We start from the raw sequence: 23,871 nt of genomic DNA, 5'->3' as shown, positions 1-23,871 counted from the left end.
GGAAAATACAGGGCAAAAGGATCATTGGCAAAGCAAACATGAGCAGATGCAGAACACACACACACACACGCACACACACGCACACACTCACACAGAGCGACATTGTGGTCTGTCTGGCACCTCTCAGCCAAATACTGTCAGTTTCTCACCTCTCAGACAAACACACTTCACTTTTCCGCTATGTAGTCATGACTGTGTGTGCTGCTTTCTAGTAGAAGCAGCGATCTCTTACGTCATAATTAGGGCTGCATATTGTAGTAAAAAGTACAAAACTTTAAAGCAATGCAATTCTGTCCATGGTGATTTCAGTACAGATTAATGCCTAACTTTCATTTGTTTCACAACTCCTCTTCAGAAGTGATTTATTAAGTGCAGCTAATGAGGGAAAGCAGAAACGGGTCAGTAATCAAAATACTTTTTTTGGGTCAATCTTATGCAGCCCTATTCGTAATGGAGCGTCTAATGAGCTGACATGCACATGAGCACAAACACATGAATATACAGGACAACATCAGCAGCTCAGCAGCAGAGGCACATCGCCCGCTAACAGCAGAAGACAAAACAGATCCAGTACAGTGCACTAATACATTACAGCTGGAGACTACATGAAGGGGCCTGCAAAGCCCGAACACACAGTATACGCAACTACCCGCCTACTGAGACCAGACACAAACATGCTTACCTCTCTTGTTGGGAACAGCAACTGAAAAACACAAAGTCCATGCTATCTATATGTTTGATTAAGACACACATATGCAAAATGGCCGATGTGCAAATAAAAGTGCACAGAATTGACATTACATATTTATATTGGTAATTAATTGACAAACACAATGTCCTCTGATGTAGATTTGTCTTTTATGGCAAACAGGAACTGTTCATTGTTTCAGACCAGGTTTTCCTCTGTCAGTGCCTGAAGCACATACTGATAGTCATCTACTATATGTTGAGAAAAGAGGGCAGCCGGTATTCCCACCAGAGCATCCACAACTATTATCAGATCAATTTATCAGTCTTCAGGCTGTAATCTTAAAGCTCAAGATTTACCTGCTATTCACAATTCTGTGTGAATAAACCATCATCATCATACTGAGATAATATCTAACCTGAAAATACAATTCACATTTTGTTGGACTACATATTACTAGCTGCTGCAGTATCCTTCTTACTGCTGGACAGCAATGATCAAAACATCTCACTGTGTTGGGAAAATGTGACTCAGGCAGCTGGTGAGGATTCACTGTAGCTTGCAGTTCCTTTATGACAAATAAAAGAATGCTGGGCACAGTGGTACTTTGGTACAGCTCCACATCTGAAATCCTTGCATCACTGCAACAGCCTGCTTTCCCACAAAAACAGATGGCCCAGTCCAACACTGGACCTGTACGAGACTCAAACATCAGAGAAAATATTGCTTGAAGTACAATCTGCCACATATTGCACATCGAGCAGTATGTGCAGTATTTCTGTCAAGCAGGGCCACAGTTTGAAGGATCAGTGACAAGTGATACTAACACAAGCAACATGCTGTGTTAAAAGGCACACTGTGGAGAACATCGCTTTTAATACTGGACTGAAAGCCAAAATGAGAGAGATCATCCAGCACAGGGATCCTAAAGGAGTTTGGTGAGAAATGTGAATAAAAACAAATTTTGATTGAGTTGTGTGAACTACTCAAATACTCTTACTGTTTTATTTTTATCTGGGATTGTTAATTCATTGGTATGCAGCAAATTGGTTTACTTACTTGCTTAATTGCTTATTTTGTGCCAGAATAGTACCAATTTCATGCGATTTCATCAAGCTTCTAATACTGGATAAGGCATATATAATTCCACAGTGCTTTAAAGTTGCCCACGTCTTCTTTAAATTACGGGCTGCAGATTTAATGCACTGCAGATAGAACAGCCATAAGAATTTAATCATCCAAAAAAGACACTGGTGAGAATCCCTCATTTATCCATTTCTAAGTGCAGATTCTGGCTTTCTGTATAATTTAAAACATTTCTAAATCCTATTTTTCTGGCTGAAGTATGTGAAAAAAAGTGCTCACAAGAAGGATTATGTCACTGCCTAAGTTTTCAGTATTAGCAGACTAGAGTATACTATATAGTTCCCACAGATCTTCACAACATCAAATACTACTGACCATTAAGGACCACACAGCTCTGTAGTATGTACCATGATAAAAATAGGAGGTCAGTGCACTGACCATAGCTTTTGCAGTTTGCATTCTCAGTAGCACCAATCCATATCTATTTGTTTTAGCCCTTCTTTGCTTAAAAAAAAAAAAAAAAATCCTAATCAAATGAAGGAGAACAAAACTTAAAATGAAAGAGTTCATAGATTTGACTCACCATCAGTCTGTGATTTACTGAGGAAGATGGTGCTGGCTCGGGGATGATCTGATGGGTTATACTCCATGGGCAGATCTGAAAAAGAAACAAACGTGTGTTAAAAGCAAAGTTCACCCCAAACAGACACTACTTCCTTGAGAAGCTGACAGCTATGACACATTTTTTTTTGCACAAAACCAGTCTCCACTTGAGTCTGCTTGTTGTTTGTTTGGCTACTGAGCTAGTTTTTGTTCCTTAAAATGCTAAAAATTGATATGACATCACAGCAAACACACATAGAACATGCAACATCATCAGTGCTTAAGAAATAAGAAGCGGTTGCAAAAACCATGACATTGTACCAGTATAATCACAACATATCTGCCATGAAACACTTCATTTTGAGCTTGAATGGAGAACATTTTACAGTTTAGAGGTTAACCACCTCTGTTGTAATGGACTGAGCTAAATGGAAAAACAATCTGTCAGCCAACAGTTTGCTGCACCAGCGCTATGTAAACGGTGGTTTGTAAATCGATGCACTCGGCAAACACACCAGAAAGGTATAGATTTGTTTTAGATCATTGTCTGTACACACATACCACCAAGGATGAACCAGCAGAACAGACAGCAGCTGCTCATGGAAGCCAAAATAAATTACAAGAAAAAGACCATAAAGCATTTAGTAAATGATGAACTCTGACAGCTGGTTTGTTCATACATCTCACACTGACTGCTTCAACTACAGATACTTGCACCCAGATGGTGTCTGGCAAAAAGCAGCTTCAAGTAAACTTTAGTTATGCATAAAACATACAGTATTTGTTTGTAAAACTTTGCATCTACTGTACATTTAAGACAACATATTGATTTGTCTGAGCTGGTCCTGACATCCCTGCGGCCTTGACATGTGACCTGTGTATCATGCTAACCATTTGCTGCAAGCATTAGCTTTCCCATATACATAACAAAGCAGACTTAAATAAAAACAAGTCTGTCAGTATTGGATGAGGCTGGAGACAGATCCACTGAGTATGTACATTTTGCGCATGCATGCACACACGTGCGCGTGCACGCACGCACGCACACACACACACAAGATTTTAACATGCTGCAAGCTGCAATTAATAAATGATGCCTATTGGTGAAATTAATAACCATAGTAATTTACTCTCCACAATGTCAGGCAAAAAGACACAGAGCTCAATGCTGAAAACACAGTGATATACACTGTTCAAACAGGTCAGCAGACAGAGTGGAGACACATGCACTTGCAGGCTTTACATCAACTGATAGTCTGCTGATATGTAACTTGGAGAAGAGACAACACATTCACCTGCCAGGCTCTACGTCCTTGTTCTGATTGATCGGCCATTATCATGACGCATCTGATCACAAGTGGGCAGCTCTATGCTCCGCTGTTCACACCAAAATTAAAAATGTGTCACCACGTGTCTTGAGTAGGGATGCAAATTATCAATTAATTCATTAATCATTAGTTGGTTGACCTTATTGATCAATTAACCATTAATTGGTAAGTGGCGATTTTCCTGAGAATCTGAATTTCTTTTTCAAGACGGTCTACAAGAATAAAACCTAAATATTGTTTATATGCTTCATGAAAAAAGCATGTCATTTTCCTTAATGAATGATTTATTGAACCACAGGATACAGTCAGTGTTTCCTGTGGAATTCATCTGTTGATGTGGTGGTGTGTAATGGTGGGGTGCACGTGTGTATGTTTCGCCGATGGGTGCACGCACGTGCATGCGTTTCGTCGGTGTGTGTGTGTGTGTGTGTGTGTGGGGGGGGGGGTTACTCGGCCGCACGCGCACAGTACGGCCGGGGGATGCGTGTGTGTTGGTTGGTAACCGCGTGCGTCACTTTCCGTCCTACTTATAATACTATAGGAATATGGGGTGGTGCAGTCCGTGCCCCCCACAGAAGTGAGAGCGAAACGTGTCGCTCATTTACCTTTTCCCTACCTCCTGAAGCTTCACAAATGCATTACATACCTGTGGCCCGAATCAGGAGCCTGGAGAATGTTTTTAACTTCTGTCTCACTGACCGTGGACTAGACCAACCTCCAGGGAAAACGCTCCGATACCGACCCCGCATTTGTGCGTGTATTTATTCGGGGGTGCACCGCGAATAAATATACACTGTGTTTCACTCCACCATGTCCATAAAGACATTCCAACTCATCAACGCCATGATCCGGTTCGATGACCAGCTATCCCTGCTACGGCGTCGCAGTGTGGACAAACCGGCAGCCTTTGGACAGGTGGACAAGGGCAATTAACCGACAATTAATAATTTAATCGAGCAAATTCTTATCGACAGTTAATTGTTAGTCGATTAATTGTTTATATCCCTAGTCTTGAGCCATTCCTTGTTAATGAATCTTTAATTATACAGGCCATCTGACCTAAAACTTCGTGCAAGCTTTCTATTCAAGTTGCAACAAGCTGAACGAGGTGTTTTCCTGCCTGTTATCTGTGCATGAGTAAACTCTGTGAATCAATCAAAACACCCTTAACATCATTGTATTTGTTTCATTGGTTGTCTGGAATTTCCTACACTTTAGTGATGACTTCTCAAATGTTTATAATATATATAAAGGGTGTCCACAAAGTCTTAAAAAATGTATTACAAAAGCAACTGATGAGATATGCAAATCAGATTTATTCTAGATACTCAGTTTTCATCAAAGCTTTTAATCATATTATGGGATCATATGCATTTGAATCATTGGTGAATTTTTCTTCAACAAGAGATTAATTACTGCAAATGTTTACACTGACCTTCTGACTGAATATGTGTCACCACAACTGAATAACCTTCAACCAATCATCATTTACCAGCTAGACGGTGCACCACACACTGGGGACTATATGTTGGTGGGTTCCTAAATCAAACATTCCCAGACCGGTGGATTGGAAGGGATGGCCCAATTCCCTGGTCACCTCATTCACCAGATATCACTCACCTGGATTTCTTTCAATGGGGTTATGTTAAAGATATCGAACAAAGACAGGGGGCATTATTGACCTACAGTGAACATGGCAAAATATCCAGTACCATCTTGATGTGCTTCAAGCAACTAACGGTGCCCATATACAGGTCTATTAAATGAGGCAAATAAACCTTCAGTATCTGCTTTTCATTTTGAAATAATTTCCACAGATTTGTCTATTCATTTGCTTTTGTAATACATTTGTTAAATTGTAAAGCGACTTTATGGACACTCTGTATAATTTCCCAGCAGGCTGTGATCTCTAGATGTTGCTTAATGGAGAAGAGTCTTTCAGGTGCTCTCTGGCAGCACCAAACGTACGAAGCATATATTTGTGAGCTGTGTGAACATTTCAGATGTTGACTTGCTGAGTGTCACTTTCAAAGATGATCAGCTGAGTAGGCAGTGCTTCGTCCCAGGATGCAATTCTGCTCAGACTACTAAAAGACTGTGTCCCAGACTATCTCTGAGTGATTTGATCTCAGTGCAGCCTCATTGCATTCTCAGTGTGTGTTCACATTTTGCAGCATTTGAGCTGTCCACTTGTGATGGGATCATCCAGGACACGTGTTAATGCCAGGTCTGCATTACTACAGAGTGGAGTTTGACGTATACAGTGACCAGTGAAATCATATACATAGATCTGTAAATTAAACACCATTAAACTGAATGTGTTTAACTTGTGTTGGCTATGACTGAATATAAAATGAGACTGTGTTTATGGAAAATTCATTTTAAGGAATACAGCATGTCTAACCTTTTTTTTTTTTTTTTGATCGAGGTCTTTTTTTTTTTCAGTTTTTAAATGCACAAAAAAACATACAACTTGAACATGAAATTGTTGTACCCAGTTCCTATCCACATGCCCTCCCACCTATCCCACCCACCCCAAGTACTGGACCTTGGATAAATTTACATGCAGCCAGACATAATACACTTAGATATAGAAATATATAAACTCCCTTCAAACACATACCTGTAGAGACACACACACACACACACACATTTGTAAGTTCACATACACTTAAATAAATAAATAAGGGGAAAGACGATTAAAAATAAATGAAGTAAATATAAATAAATAAAACAAAAAGGTACACAGATATTGGAGTTACACAGATATGTTGGTGCAAGTCTAATCTTTTTATATGGCTTTATTTTGATGGAGAAACAGACAGGGAATGACAGGTGAAACACATTTCTGAGGCCAGACCCAGGACATAGCAGAATACAATTAGCCTTTTAATGCATGATTCCTTATCTTAATTCATAGACTTTTGTAGATAATTCTTTCATCTCACACTCTAATATTACTTCTTTCCCACAAACAAAGCTGATTTATAGATTCTGTGTTCAGGAGATGAGCTTACAAAAGATTTTTGCTCTAAATGTGCAATCCTCTTTAATTTAACACATATGTAGCAAACCAGAAGCAGCTCCAGACCTTGGCGCACATCTGCACTGTAAAACCACTGAATATATCTGAATCAATTCAGTGTCCTAGTTCTTTGCCTTGGTTAGATCCCACAGACTGAAACATGTTGGTGAGAGTTTCATTATTCTGTTATAAACAAGGAAAATGGAAAACGGTGCCTGCAGAAGACATCATCCACATAGCTGTGCTTGGTGAAACAGAAAGCCACTGTTGTTTGAGCAGTGGATGGGTGTAATATATTTTTTCAAGGCTGCTTGAACTTTATTGAGGCTTTGTGAGGTCATTTAATATCCTGAACAAGCTTCGATGAAGCATATGTTGACACAAGGTGATGATCATTATCCTGCAGTTCAGGTTAAGCATTAACTCGAAACGTAACTGCTCCTCCCTCCCAAAATCTCAGCGCAAGCAAGTATAAACTACAATACACACATGCAATCGATGTGTGTGGTGACCCCATCAGCAACTTCCTGGCTTTCATAGATGATGTCATTGAAGCAGGAAAGGTCAGAAAGGACCTACACCCAGATACACTGAGAGAAAAGAGAAGAGACTGGACTGGGAGACGAGGCGATAACAAGGGAAAGGGAGGCAAGAGAAAGGGAGATGAAGCGATGAAAATGACAGATTTGACAGATTGACAGCAAAGAAGAAAGCAGGAAATGAAGAGAAATGATGGAAGGGAAAGACTCGGAGGGTATCGAAGGGCAGAAGATATGACAGGAGAAAACAGGAGATGAGGAGGGAGATGAAATGAAAAGATGGAGAAGAGGTCAGTTTGTTCTGGATACTGGTAGGACTGGGTGACAGAAAAATAAAGACAGGTTATTGTGAAAAACATTATCAGAAAATAAATTATCCTAATGTATTTAGGGTTGAATTTGTAGAATTTTCACTGCCAGTGAAAACACAATGTTTCAATATACGGGTTTCCATCAGAATGTATTACACATATTAACTGAAGTTTAACAATTGTGGTGAAAGAAAATCCAATTATGTCTATTTTAGTCCACTCCTGTTATGTGAATGTTAACAGACACCTCCATCGTCGCCATTGGTCTTTAACATTTTGTCTGTTAAAATTACTACAACACAAAAACACAGCCCACTTGATCTGCTCATTGAGGAGCTGATAGACATAAGGTCTGTGTACTTAGTAAGGCAGCTGTTTCCTTCAACTGAATCTCTGGTCTAATCAGATAATGTAGGTTCAAACTCTTTGTCAAAGTCGTTGTCAACTGTTTCTTTCTGCACTGCTTCTTGAATTATGATATGTCAGTGCTGTTGTTCATCTAATATGGTACTGTATGTACATTTTTCGGTAAATCTGTTTCCATTGCTCTTGTGTGTTTTTGACTTGTACCACCCAAGTGTAAATATTTATTTGCAATATGTTGAGTTTTTATCACTCAAATTGAAATTGGAAGAACATACATCTGTGTCGATATGTGTCTGTGTTTTCATGTTTTTGAAGACAACAAAATTAGATTATGTTTATGTCTATAGCTATGTGTTTTGGGTGGGTTTTTTTGGGTGTTTTTTTTGTCATTTTCTTCTAGACACAGCTCTGGTGTAATTTTTGTATTGTTTCATCTTTTAAGCTTTTCCCATTTCATAGTATCTGTCCTTTACATCATCTTTCATGTTCATGTTTCATCACTTGTTTTTTGCTTAGTTTTATTGTAATACATCTTTTATGTTGTTCTTGTCCTGTTTTGTTTCAGTTTTACATCAGTTTGGTCTTTTACATTGTTTTTGTCTTCATGTTTTTTCATACAGTTTTTTCTTTTCCATCATTTTGGTCATTTTATCTTTTACATTGCTTTCATTTTTATATGTCTTTAATGTTACATTCGTCTAAAGATTTAATGTTAAAGTTTATAATGTTTATGTACTTAATCTTAATGTTCTTGGTTTGTTTCATCTTCCATGACATTTTAATCTTTTTACATCTTTTACAAGTTTTGTCTTGTTGAATCTTTTCACAAATAACTGTAGCTTCTTCAACTTTGACTCTGGAACAAAAAATAACATTTGTCCTAATATCAAAGATTTGAGAAATGAGTTCTAGGCCATTTCCTTTAGGGCGTTTTCACACTGCGTACCCGAGTCCGTATCCAAGTACGCTGGACCCCAAAGTCCACTTAATTTTATCAGTGTGAATACAAACGTACTGAGCGCGCGTACTGTACCCGAGTCCATCTGAGAAGGTTGTCCTGGGTACGGACTGCATGGACTCCAGTACGGTACGGTACGGACGTAACCTAATCACCACTCTGACAACGGAAGTGACTTAATCACCACAAGACCATAGATGGCACTCATTTTGTCTCCTGAAAAATCCTCAGATCCGCACAGCATGGGCTCACCTTACTGACCGAACCACTAGGTGATATATCAGAGACAACAAAGGTCGTTCTTCTTCACTTTGCCTCATACAGGCTAACATATAGAAAAGCATTGCTGCCATTGTAGACAGATGAACAGAACAGTTGCTCGGTTGGTGACGTAAGGGTCTGTCTTTTTCTAATTTATACGTTTGTCGGATAGCGACAGAATTCCTTCCACACCACCACCTACTGTTTCGGGCCTGTAACACCCACTCATGCTCGGGCAAGGGCCACGGTACACGCTTGTGAATGCAACATCTGCAGGAAAGTTGTGAGCATATCCAGGTACGGCATGGATCTGGATACCCAGTGTGAAAACACCCTTAGTTTATATAGCAAATGATACACATCCATGAGATCATAGAGACTCTTTCAGCACTCTATAGGTTACACATCTGAATCACTGCTATTGTGTCCAAACTCTTTTGAACTACTGTATTTTTGTGTCTGAAAGATACTTGAGGGGCCTCAAAGGACACACACAGACCCACATCCACACAGATACACAGATCCAACTCCACAGATACACACAGACCCACATCCACACACAGATCCACATCCATACAGACATAAGCAGCCACGATGTAGGAGGCAGTGACACACATTGCTGAATAAAAGATGGGTGTGTGGGAAGAAGCAGAGCGTGGTGCAGGACAACTGAAGGTGGGTTAATCAAGAGTTATTGATGCATAAATATTCAGTGCATTCACAACACATCTCTACTTAACGGTGCATTGTGAATGTGTGCTTTCTTACATAGAAGTATATGTAACGTGGTAGTGATGTAACATTTTAAAGACAGGAAGCTGACTATCTGCAGTCACTGGGTGTGTCCCTATTCACGCCTGGTGTCAGTGACCTCTGGTGTGGTTCCACCCTCCCCATTTTGCCCATTTTGCAACCTGGAGTGGACGAAAGCACCCAACTTCCTTTGTTGCAGGAAGCTGCTAGGAAATGAAGTGGGGGTGGCGGTAGCGTATTGTTAGAGAGGTAGGTTGAACAAAGAGTGGAGAGAATAGGTTAGAGCATGGACATTAGTTTCCTAAGCTGACTGATCCTTACAGTTCTACACAAACACTGCAGAGTAGATCTGTGTGACACAGACAGATGAACCACAGTAAATGAAAAGGCCACTTGGTCAACTGTGGCTCATTCGTCTACTCATAACTCCTCTCCTGATACATGAAAATGGCCCAGACTGTGCGTTCATTCATGCATTTAACTTTTCCTAGAATATTTATTAATGATTACAGCTTTGCAATATGATTATATACACTGTATTATGTGATGAAAAACTTGTGAGTAAAAACAGTCTTTACAGAAATATTTTGATTTGGACAGAGGCTGCAAGGTTTGGTGTTGTGACGGTATATACAATGCAACGAAGCAATTTGTCAATGCTACTTCCATTATGATTCAGGGTGTGCAAGCTGTGAATTCTTATTGCATTATTTCATGATCTTTCAAGGTTGTAAGATCAGCAGCCTTGCACGGTACCATGCTTTAAGGAAGCAGAACTACTTAGCAAGTTAAAACTAATAAAACTTTGAAAAGATGTTTTGAATTTACTTCAAACCGGCTTTGCATGATTACCACATCTCTGTACACTGTAGTTTATCAGTATGACAGTACTGCTGTTCTCGTTTACAACTATAAATATTACACTTTGAAAGAACATTAGTTTTACAGTCTTGATTTTGCTTTTAACTTGAGATGTTTTTGTCAGCAAGTAGATTCCAACTAAAAGAGGAAAATCAAATGTGATGAAGTACAGTATGGTTATTGGAGCTATATGCAGTATTTCTACACTAAAATATTTCCACTGGACACAAGGTAACAGAAGGGAGATTGATACTGAAATCAAAGTGCTTCTTCCCCACAGGTGAGTTTGATTATGAGGCTACTCTACTGTGATATATGCCATTACACTGTTATATATCACACCCTACTATGCATTATCATATCATCATAGAGGAGTCTGGACATATCACCTAAAGGCCACACAAACACTCATGCAGGAGAATGAATGGGACACAGAACATGGTAATTCTATACAGGAGCCAAGACAAAATGTGGAGTTTGTAACTAAAAGTGGGGCTACTTATGTCGCGTGGATGTACTTAGGGTATGAGAACCATTACTTTGCAAAGACCAGGCATAGCAACTGGCTAAAACCGCATTCTACTTTACTGCCTATGAAAGAATGATGTCAGAACTGTAGAGTGCAGAGCCTAAGACAAGACCCAGACTCAGATGTTTGGATATTCTGTTACATGTTTAAGTGAAATTTTGCACGAATGTTGTAATTAAAAGGAAAAAAAATAATCAAACAAGAATATGAAGTACCTTTTATTTGTCAAGTGTAAATCAAAATGTAATAAGAGATAGGCCTGTTCATTCAGTCATTTTATGAAAACACAATGTGGTCTATTGTGATATAACGCCATTTTTGTCATATCACACGGTCACAAAAATTCCCTTGACAACAGCAATCTAAAAACTTGTACAATGAAGAAGCTGTTTTGGGCTTCATCTGCAAATGAGGAGAAGAAATATCTGCATTACAGCGGTGACTGGTTCATGACACTTTCTGGCCATGTAACCCCATAATGAGGGCGTCTCTGAGTTGCGCCGTCAGCCTAGACAGGAAAGCCCTTTGCTGGTTTTTGGCTGGCCTGCTGTGATCGGAGCCCGAGGGCATCCAGATGGTGAGGCGCTGGCCCTGCCCTGGCTGCCAATAGCACGTTATCAAACAGTACACCCACGTTAAGATAAGGAGCACACAGCACATCTTGTAATGGAGTGCTTGAGAAAAGAGCACAAGATGTATCTGGTGTTTGGAAATAGACGTGTTAAAAGGAACAGCATGTCTGCTGGTTTTTAGTAGTGTGACACTGGATGCTATATTTAGAACTTTAATTCAAGCTGTTTCCTTGCTGTTTTGACCGCTGATGTGTGATAATTTGAGCTCTTATAATCACAGTTCGCCTAAAACAGACTCAGTTCTTCTTGGAATACAGCATTTTCCTTCAGCATTAACATTTGTAATGCAAAATAAAGCCAACAAACCCTGCAGTCATAAAGTTTTATGAAAGTGCTGAAGCATGCTTTGTGTTGCCAACCTGGTCTCAGATAACAAACCTGCTACTGTGTACACATTAGAGCTCTGCAGTATTAGAGCACCAGTCTGGCATGGGTTAAAATGACAACAAAGGTCATATACACATTTAATGACTTTAAACTCTACATCCACCAGGTCACCAGTGACATATTTACAAGCTAGAGTTAGGGTTACAGTTAAACCACATTAGAAATGAGGTTTGGGTTGTATTTCAGCAACAGGTAAAACACAGAAGCTACAAGATGTTCCCTTTTAAGTGAAGTTGTGAATTACACTTAGTCTTGTTCAAAAATTTGATACCTTGGCTTCAATACCGGTTACAGTTGATTTTTTCCGAACCAATTTCCCATTTTACACAAAGAAAATTCCAATCTACGTGATGGTACAAATCTTTCTTTACTTTTCATTTCATGTTCATTTTTGACCCTTACACTGTATACTTCCCACAATTTGGTATTGCTTGTTAATGTAGCCTACATAAGGAAGTCTGATGATGATGTGTGCTACATAGACTAACATCGATTAATTTATAAAACAATATCAAAATATTCTGTACTTTGCAAAGGGTGGATGCGAACAGGGCAAGTTTTGACTGGAATGGGATAATAGAAAAATGTAAGAGACCAAAAGTAGACCCATAATAGCATGTTGCTTCAAAGGATTTACTTATTGTCCGCATAGTACTATCTCACAAGAGCATGTTTTAAGATCCAGCCTCATTTGACTTCCATTTCGATCTTGTTTCTCCTGTCTCAATCTTGAGTCTCTTCCATTTGTTTTTTTTTTTTTTTGCTCTATCAGCCTCTAGAGTGCAGTTTGGAGAAGCAAAGCAAAACAGTTTTCATCTGATACTTGTCACAATGCAAACTTTACGGCCAGAGTTGGCTTTGATACCACATTTATGTAGCAGGTATGCATCTTATAATGCCAAAGGAGTGAGAAAATGACATCTCAAAAAAGTAAATTGTGGGCAATTATGTGGCACCTTGGATAACAAATATGTTACAGAGCACCAAGGAGGACTGGACTCACTTATAAGAAGCTTCTCAATGCCAACCATTACTTTGAAAACAGTATTTACTTGTGCCTTATTTGTACCACTGAACTTGTATAATGAAACTAACTTTTTTTTTTTTTTTTTTTTTATATTCTAATGTAACTCTGAAGCATCTGTGTCAGAGTTTGGAAACCAGATCCATAGTCTACAGCAGGGGTCAGCAACCCTGGTCCTAGAGAGCCACTATCCTGCATGTTTTAGATGTATCCCTCTTCCAACACACCTGATTCAAATGATAAGCCTATCATTAAGCGCTGCAGAAGCCCGGTAACGACCATCAGGTGTGCTGGAAGAAGGAAACATCTAAAACATGCAGGATAGTGGCTCTCTAGGACCAGGGTTGCTGACCCCTGGTCTACAGACTTGTAGTAAATTCTTGGTAATTTTTTCTTCAGCAGCAGCAAAAAACAGACAGTACACAAACAAAAACTAAAAATTTTACTGTGGACAGATACCACTTTATTGCTAGATATAGGCTGAAATACACTCGCTAACTTACTGATCTGTGTTCGTGATATAAATGCTACAACCCCTTTGATAAGCGCAACAAAATATTGCAATTCTCTGGTAAATGGGCCATTGGCAATGACTGCGAGCCACATAGAAACGTTTTGACAGTATGACTTCCTATTTTTTAAATGACATGGTCTATACCATCCTACTGAAAAGTAGAGCATATGACATCAGCCAAGCATATTTCTTTGCTAGACAAAGTGACAAAAAGGGAAAGAATAGAAGCAGCGTGTCTGCCACTGGCATTAAAACAATGCATAAATATTTGCCATTTGGTTGGAAGATCCTGACTGTATAGGAACTGGAACCATATTGGTAAACGGACAGGGTCCCCAACTCATTGTTCATTCCCGCCATACACTGATGCAGATGAAAAAACCCCACCAATTTAACAAAGAGTTTCATCTGCAATAACTGTCATTTTGTCTTCCACAAACACACACTATGTTCCCTACCTTCTTCCACAGCATCCTGTTCTGGGAGGGGGATGGAACTTGGATCTACGAGGAAAACCCTCATGAAGAACTACAGTAGAAGTCTAGCCCATGCTGTGTTGGAGGCCTGCATTAAAAAGATCTAGCCTGCCCAAAATTTGTTCTATCCATCACTGTGATTTGTTGCAATGACACTCCCTGGCAGCATACTTGCCCATGTGTACTGATGTGTCGGATGTGGAGCTCTGCCTTTGATTACTTTTACACTTGACAGATGGTTGTGATTAGGTAGAGCCGAAACAAAAAAAGTTCAGGGCAGACCACAGAAGCTGCATGAAGGCCAAACCAGTCTGAAAGTTGTGTTTTTAGACATGGCAGGCAACCAGGTCAATTTTGTTGAAGGGGTCAAAAAACGCAGCATTAAATGATGGTGTAGCTAACTACAGAGAGATGGAAAATAAAGGCAAGAAGGAAGTAGCTGTAAATCAAGTTGTTATTGGCATTTTATTTAAGAGAGCCAGTTACTCAAACTTTCTATGTCTATTACTGATTTATACCTCTTCTGATCTTCTAGAGTGTAAGGTTTTGAGGGAATAAAAAAATCCTGTTTCCCTGTAACAGAATAACACTTTCTTGTAGCACCAGACAGAAAGAGTGCATTAGTATGAGCTGTGAAAAGCACAATAGGTGAACACCAGATCTGACAGAAACTTTATCAGTAGAACTGCTGAGACACAAAGTCATTACAGTGGTTGACACAATGTTTTCATTATCAAGTGTGGAGGAGAAATATAACTCTAGTTTAACAAAGATTCAGATCATATAGACAAAGTACAGCCAGAAAAAAAAACATGATTTGTCATGTAAAATTATTAATTTGCACTTCAAAAGAAAAAAGCACTATTTAAAAAGACACAGTCCATTTTGTGCATTAAGAAAGGAATTGTGTAAGCGCGAGGGAAACACACAGACAGATAACTGAAAGATGTGAGGGCTTGAAGTGTCCACGGTCAGGCAGGGAGAGGACTCATTTACTCTGCACCCAACTGAGAGCCATAAACCCACCCTCTCTCTTTCTCTTCCCTTCTATCCTTGCATCCTCTGCTCTCTGTATCTAGGCAACGCTGGCTTGAAACGACTCAGATGGTAGAGGCAGGACTATCAAAGGGAAAGACAGACAGACAGCCAGGCTTCCTGTCTTTTTCTTCCTCTATTGCTTTATCTCGCTATGTTTGCCTTGCCCTCCTGCTTGTACATCACACTATACTAATTGCTTCTTAAGCTTATTGTGCCTTATCATTAATGGAGGAATTGTGGCATTGCCTTCCTCTGTGAACACCTTCACACTTCACCTCACCAAAGAAGACAAGACGTTGGTTTTTCAAATAGAGTGTGATTTATTTGACACAATGTGGGTGCTGAAAGTGTGTCTAAAAAGTGTGGTAACGAGAAATATGCCACCTGAGTGCACATCCTCAGAGAAAAATGGTTTAGACTAATATGGCAAATGAAATGGACAGTTTAATATGCTAGCGAAGATCAGACTCAGGCACTTCTTCAAGCGGTCAAGGACCAAGGAGACATTAACAGTCCAGTAGTAAAGTATAAAACATTTGCACGCAGAGCTAACAAAGAAGAATAACAAAACACACCTGGTGAGAAGAGGGAAAGAAGCCTTGATCTTAATATTTTAGAGTACATGGCAACTTAAAAGGACAGATTTACTAATGGTTTGTGCCTAATGTCAATTTACAATACAGCTAAAATTTGCTTAGAGGTCTTATTTATGTCTTTGTGCATAAGAGATCAATATAAGTGAATCCCCAAAGGAACTTTGTGTTGGTAAATACAAGTTATGCAAATTTACAGGATTTCAGTTCTGTTGCAACATGTTGATGGTCATATGAACTATGTTTTCAGCTCAAAAATTGTCCAATTTCATCACAATTAATGCTATATTTTCATGTCACAAATGGCCAAGTTATATTTTAACTGAATTTACCTGAAAAACAAATATTCTATTCTTTTAGATTCCCCAATTTTTCTTACAAGATTATATACTACATATCACATGTTTTATTTTTACAGGTTGCAATATGGAGTATGGTGCTGATCCATCCTGCTTATGTTACACCAATACATACATTAAGAATGTCACACGTCACTTTTTAAATCAACAGTTTTCTAATAAAACCCATTTTTATAAAGAAATATCAATTCTATATTGTTATTTACTCTTTAGTATGATGATAAACTATACAATGAATAATTATGATACTAGTTTTTGCACTGGGATCATTTCTGGAAACGGTGACATGGATGCCGAGCATCAGTATGATGGGATCCCTAACAACCATGTCACATCCGTCCACTGCCACATTTTGTGTTTTTGTGTCGGCTGTTATTGTTTTAGATCCACAATACTAACAGTTATGAATAAGAGGATAATTAGCAATAGTAAGTCTATAAGTTTATTATTAATAAAGTACTGGTACTGACCAGATCATCATGGGTAATGCCACGTCCGTCCACTGTCACGTCCGTCCACCACAAAAGTTTTCACATACACGTGCTATTCAAAATCCAATATTTCTGAAAATATATCTTCCACTGTCAAATAATATCAGCAGTCTGGGCTAGGGATGTAAACAATTAATCGACTAACAATGGTCGATAAGAATTTGCTCGATTGAATTATTAATTGTCGGTTAATTGCCCTTTTCCACCCGTCTACACCTGTCCGAAGGCTGCCGGTTTTTCTGCGCTGCGACGCCGCAGCTGGGATAGCACTGAACCGGATCACGGCGTTGATGAGTTAGAATGTCTGTGTGGACATGGTGGATCAAACACAGACCGGCCCGTCTGTTTGTGGGAGCGGTGCACCCCCGAATAAATACACACAAATGCGGGGTCGGTATCGGAGCGTTTTCCCTGGAGGTTGGTCTAGTCCACAGTCAGTGAAAAGTTTCACTTTCACTTCTGCGGCGGCACGGACTGCACTGTACCCCCATGGCATTAGAAGTGGGACGGAAAGTGACGCACGCACGCACACGCGCGGTTACCAACCAACACGCACGCATCCCCCGGCCTTACTGCGCGCGTGCGAGTACCCCCTCCCGACGACACGCACGCGCACCCCCCCACACACTCACTGGCTAAGGGCACGCGCGTGCACCACCCCCATTACACACTGCCACATCAACAGATGAATTCTACAGGAAACACTGACTGTATCTAATGGTTCAATAAATCAATCATTAAGGAATACAGTATGACATGGTTTTTTCATGAAGTGTATAATCAGTATTTAGCTTTTATTCTTATAGACCATATTGAAAAAGAAATTCAGGTTCTCAGGAAAATCACCACTTATCAATTAATTGTTAATCGATTGATAAGGGCAACCAACTAACGATTAATGAATTAATCGATAATTTGCATCCCTAGTCTGTGCACAAACGTATTAGCGTTATTTCAACAGTTCACGCATTTCTTACAACTTTTTTTTTTTTTTTTGACAAAAATAGCAACTCATTTGACCCCCTAAGTAAATTTTAGTCGATTATTATTATTTAGCTAACATCTTGCCTCACTTCACCCTTACATGGATGTAATAGATGCATAGAATATGCAGAAACGATCAGGTATAATTAAGATAACTTTCTCTTGCTGTGTTCATTTGGAATGCCAGGGAAACATATCAAAACATATGGACCAGGACTACCAATGTATTTTAATAATTCACTTGAAGAAATCAACAACCTGCTGAAAGAACTTGCAAAATATCTGCTGCACCAAAATTTTTGCTACCCATCACAACTTTGGTCTTGGTGGTAGCTGGGTTTACATAGTCCATATTTTTATTTGCATCATTCCTGGTCTTGCGATCACCCATGGGCAGGCATTAGGGGTATAACGGTACAGGTACCCCACGGTTCAGTCCATACCGCAGTGTTTGGGCCATGGTTTTTGGTTCGGTTTCGGCATGTGTTTTGTGCATAAAGAGAACAGGTTTTTTTTGTCCCAAAATTATGTTTTTATTTTGTTTGTCAGCAAAAACTGAATTTCACAGTAGGAACAAATTTTATCACCATACTGAATAAAATACCACTTTCTGTACTGAACAATAATAAAGTAAAGTAAAGTAAAGTAAATTTTATTTATAGAGCACTTTTCACAGACAGAGTCACAAAGTGCTTTATCAATTCAAATCAGAATCAAATTAAGTTTACAGAGACCCAACAGAATCCTTCAGGGGCAAACACTTGTGATTGGTGACAGTGGCGAGGAAAAACTTCCCTTTAACGGGCAGAAACCTCGAGCAGACCCAGACTCCTGAAGGATGGCTGTCTGCCTTGACCAGTTGGGGTTAAAGAGAGAGAGAGAGAGAGTAAAGGAGGAGAAAAGAGAGAGCGATAGAGATATAGAGAGACTGGGGGGGGGGGATGACACATGGAGTACGTTATGATGAATACATAGAGTGTAATCAGTCTGTGGTGGTCCTGGGTCAGGTGGGAGACTAAAAAGCCTTTTTGAACAGGAGGGTTTTGAGGTGTTTCTTAAAGCTCTCTACAGAGTCCATGGACCGTAGGTGTAGAGGCAGGTCATTCCATAGACGTGGTGCCACAGCTTTAAAAGACCTGTCACCGCGTGTGCTAAAACAGGTCCGTGGAACCATCAGCAGGTACTGTCCTGAAGACCTCAAGCTACGAGTCGAGCTGTAGGGCTGGATCAGGGAAGCAATGTATGCAGGGGCCTGGCCATGTAGGGCCCGGAAAGTTAGCACAAGAATTTTGAAATGAAGACGATATAGAACAGGGAGCCAGTGGAGAGATTTAAGGATGGGAGTGATGTGGGTTCTCCTGTTTGTGCGGGTCAGTAGAACCGTTTCTTATTCCTTGACTACTTGTATCCAGTCATATAAAGCAGGCATGTGCACACATAGGGCCCAAAGGGGGCTTTTGTTAAATAAATAAATTCCTTTTCTGCATAGGGATTAAAAGAAAATGGCAGTATAAAAATGCCATGGTTATTATCTACCATACACATTTCCTTGTAATAACTTGTCTCGGTACTTAAAAGTGAGTTACTGTGTAGACAGCGTTTAATCGCGGGTCGGCTTGAGTGGCGGGTTGTGGGTCTAACATACGCAGGTACGGGTGGGTGCAGGTTTGGAAAAGTGGTAGACTCTGATGTGTGTTGAGACTAAAGCCGCTTTTCTATCCGCTGTCTCTCACTAAAGGGCGGGGCTTCCCCACGCTGCATGCTCACATGCATGTCCAGAGAGAGAGAGAGCAGTAGGCTATATAAAGCACCAACGCAAAATCAACTGCAAACCGAAATCCCGTGGTCCATAAGGGTGGATTGTCCCATGCAGGGCGGCCCGAAAGGTACACGGTTTTCCCGAGTACCGTTGCATCTCTAGTAGGGATGGGTACCGAATTTGGTACTTTTATTGGTACCGACCTAATTACGTCGGTACAACCAAGTATTGATTCACACAATGTCAAACGGAACCAAATTTCGGTATTTGAACACACCCTCACGTTGCATGTGTCAGTGAGAGAGTGGAGGAGTGTCTGCCTGACGCGACGATGGCAGTGGATGCACGAGAGCATGATAACATCAGTGGCGGCTTGATGATAACAGCAAGCATGATGGATAGAAAGCATTCAAGGGTGTGGCTCCACTTTGCTAAACTTGATGTGGACTGTGCTCGCTGCAATACCTGTAATGCTAAATGTAAAGCCAGCCACGGCAACACCTCAAACCTGAGGAAACACTTAGTCAAACATAAAATACTGACTGGTGTGTGGTGACTTTAATCACCACACATACACATAAAAAGTACCGAAAACAGGTACCGTTGTATACCGGTTCCCAGGAACCGTGTATTGTGGCGTATCTGTTTTAATGCAAAAGGTACCCATCCCTACTCATGGGTAGGGTGCTGAGGTAGACAACATTCCCAAATGGTAAGGAGGGTCTCCAAGAGTTCTGACTTTTACAGTCACCCACTGTTTCAGGTCGACTAAAACGTCAGCTTAATGACATTGAAGTTTCCCTGTGTTTTTCACAGTTCAGGACTATGGACTGTTTACTACGCCTGTGTCTGCATTTCCATGCTTTATCATAAAAGGACCATATGTATAAATCTAAATTCTACATTTATATTATGTTTGTCATATGACATGTAAAAAGCTGTATCTGTGTTGATATTAGGATCCAAGCACTGTGTCTTTGTTTCTAACTTGGACTTCTATTTGATTTTCTGCAGAAAGGACAATTTCTATCAATGCTTTGTTTCAAATTGCACCCTCACACTGTTGTGCAAGGTGAACATGTCCTCTACAAATAAAACAGAAGGTTCACTGTCACGTCGTTCATCAGTACATACAGCCACTGAGTGACAGTTCATGTGGTTGAAAAGGGGAGACTGGCACTATAGTCTTACCAGTGTTAGTACAGAAGATGGAGACAACAGTAGTGGAGTGATTTATAAGAAACAGCAATGCATTTAGAACATCCGAGAAAAACAAAACAAAGCTTTGTCCTGGAAGAAAAGCGGTTAAGAGGGCCAACCATGAACTGCAACGCCCTTGATTTTCTGCATGTCCTCCTGCATGTATCATCCCTGTTTCTTGTCACTGTACGAGTAGAGATCAATAATGGGACTGTATAGTTTTCCTGGCTGCAGTCCTCAGGGCAGTGACCATAGAATGTATGTTTCAAAATAACAGATACAGTGTGTTGCTCTGTGATGTTGAATGAGGCAATATGACCCTGAAACTTCCTATCCTCCCAGTGGCCATCTGTCCATGCAGAACATGATACGCTCATCTAGGCCTACATTGGTGGCCTCTGAGTACAAAGTCTGAAAATAAACTCACAATAACACAGGGTAACACACATTGTGATTTCAAGCATTTAAGTGGAAATTGTTACAAATGAATAAACTAAGAAAATCCTCCCTCTTGCAGCAACCACAAGACAGTCATTTACAATATGCAGCTTACATTATATTCAGATACTATCTTTGCAACTTCTCTGTCAGATAAAGGTGTTTGCTGCTAGATGCATTGGTGTGCCATCGCCCCACGCCTCTCCCTCTCTGTATTGCTGAGGTTCACCCAGTGTCAAGCTGTGGAAGGAGCCGATCATGACAAGAAGGCCATCTGTACCAAGCTCTGTCACACTCTGTCTGTGTTAGGAGTGTGAGATACGATATTAGATTGTGAGGGATTAGAACATATCGACGATCAGACAAAGCAGAGACTGTGGAATCATCTATAACAGGGGTGTCAAACTCATTTTAGTTCAGGGGCCACATTCAGCCCAGTATGATCTGAAGTGGGCTGGACCAGTAGAATAATAAAAGTGAAAAAAGTCAAATTACATTAAGAACATCTTCATATCTACAAAGTTTCCTTAAAAATCTGAATTACATGAACAACCTGAAATTTCTTAAGAAAAATAAGTGCAATTTTAACAATATTCTGCCTCAGTTTATCATTTACACATGTGCATTACAACTTACATTACAATTACAAATACACAAAACATTTAACAGGCAGAATATTGTTAAATTTGTACTTATTTTTCTTGAGAAATTTCAGGTTGTTCATATTTGTTCAGATTTTTTACATTTCATGCCAAAGGATAGTTTGTAAATGTAAAGACTTTCATGTAATCTAACCTTTTTACACTAAAAGAAAATTTGTGGTTTTCATTATTTATAGGTTATTATGATAGTATTTTACTGGTCTGATCCACTTTAAATCATATCGGTCTGTATGTGGAACCTGAACTAAATGATTTTATCATCCTCAATTGTTATTATTTTCAGGACAATATCTGCATTTCACAAATTCATCTCACAGGCCGTATTGAACCCCTTGGCGGGCCGTTATCAGCCCTCGGGCCGCATGTTTGTCACCTGTGATCTATAATATGATGTAGTGAGAGCTGCAGCGTATTCAGCGGCTCTGTATGTAGTTATGTGCTGACACACAGACGCACTGGTTCATGTCCACATCACATGGATTTCACGTTGTGTAGCGGGACTCATGGCTGCCAGCGAAATGGAGGACTTGCTTTCTAAAAACAACTCCACTTCCATCATTTGGAATTGGTTTGGCTTTTCCCCAAACAACAAAGCACAAACAACAGTAATTTGCAAAATTTGCATGGACATGGTTCGCATGTCGGATGGAAACACTACAAACCTGTTCAATTACCTGAAAAGACAGCATGCCAAACAGTATGCCGAGAACCAAACTGCTAGAGGACCAGCCACACCGCAGACAGAGGCAACAGGTAGCATTAAACAAAAGCAAACAACCTTAACGCAAGCATTTAGTCAAAGCACTCTTTATGAGAAGAGAAGCAAACGGTGGAAAGAGGTAACGGAAGCAGTGACTTTTTACCAGGGAAAAGATATGCAAATTAGTCTCAGAGATCAATGTAAAGAATCGTGATAAAATCGAGATCGCGATTTTATTTTTTAAAAACCGTGGTATTATATTTTTGCCATATTGCCCACCCCTAGTCTGTGTTGACATTTCCAACCCAACATATACATGCACACAAATGTTGCTGCATGTGTGTGTTGCAGGCACCTTTGCACATGCATAAGTTGACACACAAGAATAACAATGGATTGTACAGCTGAAGCGCAAAAAAAAATTAGTACACAACACTCTTTAAGTAGAGTGTGTGCACTAAAAATTACCCTGTGACTATAGCTGGGTAAAAAAATCGATTTAATCGATCTTAGATCGATCTTATTTTAATTTTGCATAATCGATTAATAGTGGATGAGATCGATTTTTCAGAGCAGGACCGGGAGTACGCGGAACTGCGGGCGGCTCCGTCTTGCGAACCCCAGGAGAAGACTTAGTCTTGCTTGCGAAAAAGACGTGGTGGGGAACACCCCTCTGCTGGAGGTCCTCCGGCCTCAAACTCGAACCCGCAGCGTGAAGGAAGTGGCCGCCTGGCGAGTCACGGAAGCCGGTCATTCTTTGAGTAATAACTTGGATCCATACTATCACCTATGGCTGAGTGTGGAGTTAGAGGAAGAGTAAAGCGACAATGTCCGACTGCTACGCTACCCCCCGATCAACATTCACGGAGTGCGTGCACCCCCCAGCCCCACTCCGGCCAACAATCATGGAACGCCCCCCCACCCCTCCCCACACCCAGTGAGTAGTAGCCTCCAGCCATAAAACAGAATAAAGGTGACAAAGTCCATTCTTAACCACTGTAAAAACATGGCAATGTTTCTGTCCCGTTCATTATTTAAGAGCAGATTCAGCAATTTACTGCTGAAATGCCATATTTATTTCCTTTCTAATATCAATATTGATACCAGTATTGATGTGTTGCATGACTGCAGTACTTAATCAGGTTACAGCTCAAAATTTTACTTTGGTATTACTAAATTACTCTGAATCAATCAATTAATACTCTTAATCGATATTGAATCAAATCAAATCGAATCGAATCGTGATTAATCGATTCTGAACCTTATGAATCGAAATCGAATCGATTATGGAAATTGGCCATGACAC

The 23,871-nt window shown here is 40.0% G+C and overlaps 1 protein-coding gene across 4 annotated transcripts in view; it reads right to left on the bottom strand.

The window, feature by feature from the left end:
• ccny (cyclin Y) overlaps nucleotides 1–23,871 on the bottom strand; it is a 56,519-nt gene that overhangs the window by 19,488 nt on the left and 13,160 nt on the right. For 2 of the 4 annotated variants that reach the window (XM_030123207.1, XM_030123209.1), the window contains exons 2-3: nucleotides 2,358–2,432; nucleotides 683–703 (exon numbers count right to left, since the gene is read on the bottom strand). In XM_030123207.1, coding sequence (XP_029979067.1) covers nucleotides 683–703; nucleotides 2,358–2,432 — 96 coding nt within the window. The remainder of the gene's footprint in view (nucleotides 1–682; nucleotides 704–2,357; nucleotides 2,433–23,871) is intronic. The other 2 variants (XM_030123208.1, XM_030123211.1) reach the window with 1 other exon arrangement.

Source organism: Sphaeramia orbicularis, chromosome 20, assembly GCF_902148855.1.
Source record: "Sphaeramia orbicularis chromosome 20, fSphaOr1.1, whole genome shotgun sequence".
Lineage (NCBI taxonomy): Eukaryota > Metazoa > Chordata > Actinopteri > Kurtiformes > Apogonidae > Sphaeramia > Sphaeramia orbicularis.
The sequence above is the reverse complement of the archived record's forward strand: the minus strand, read 5'-3'. Positions and strand labels throughout refer to the sequence as shown.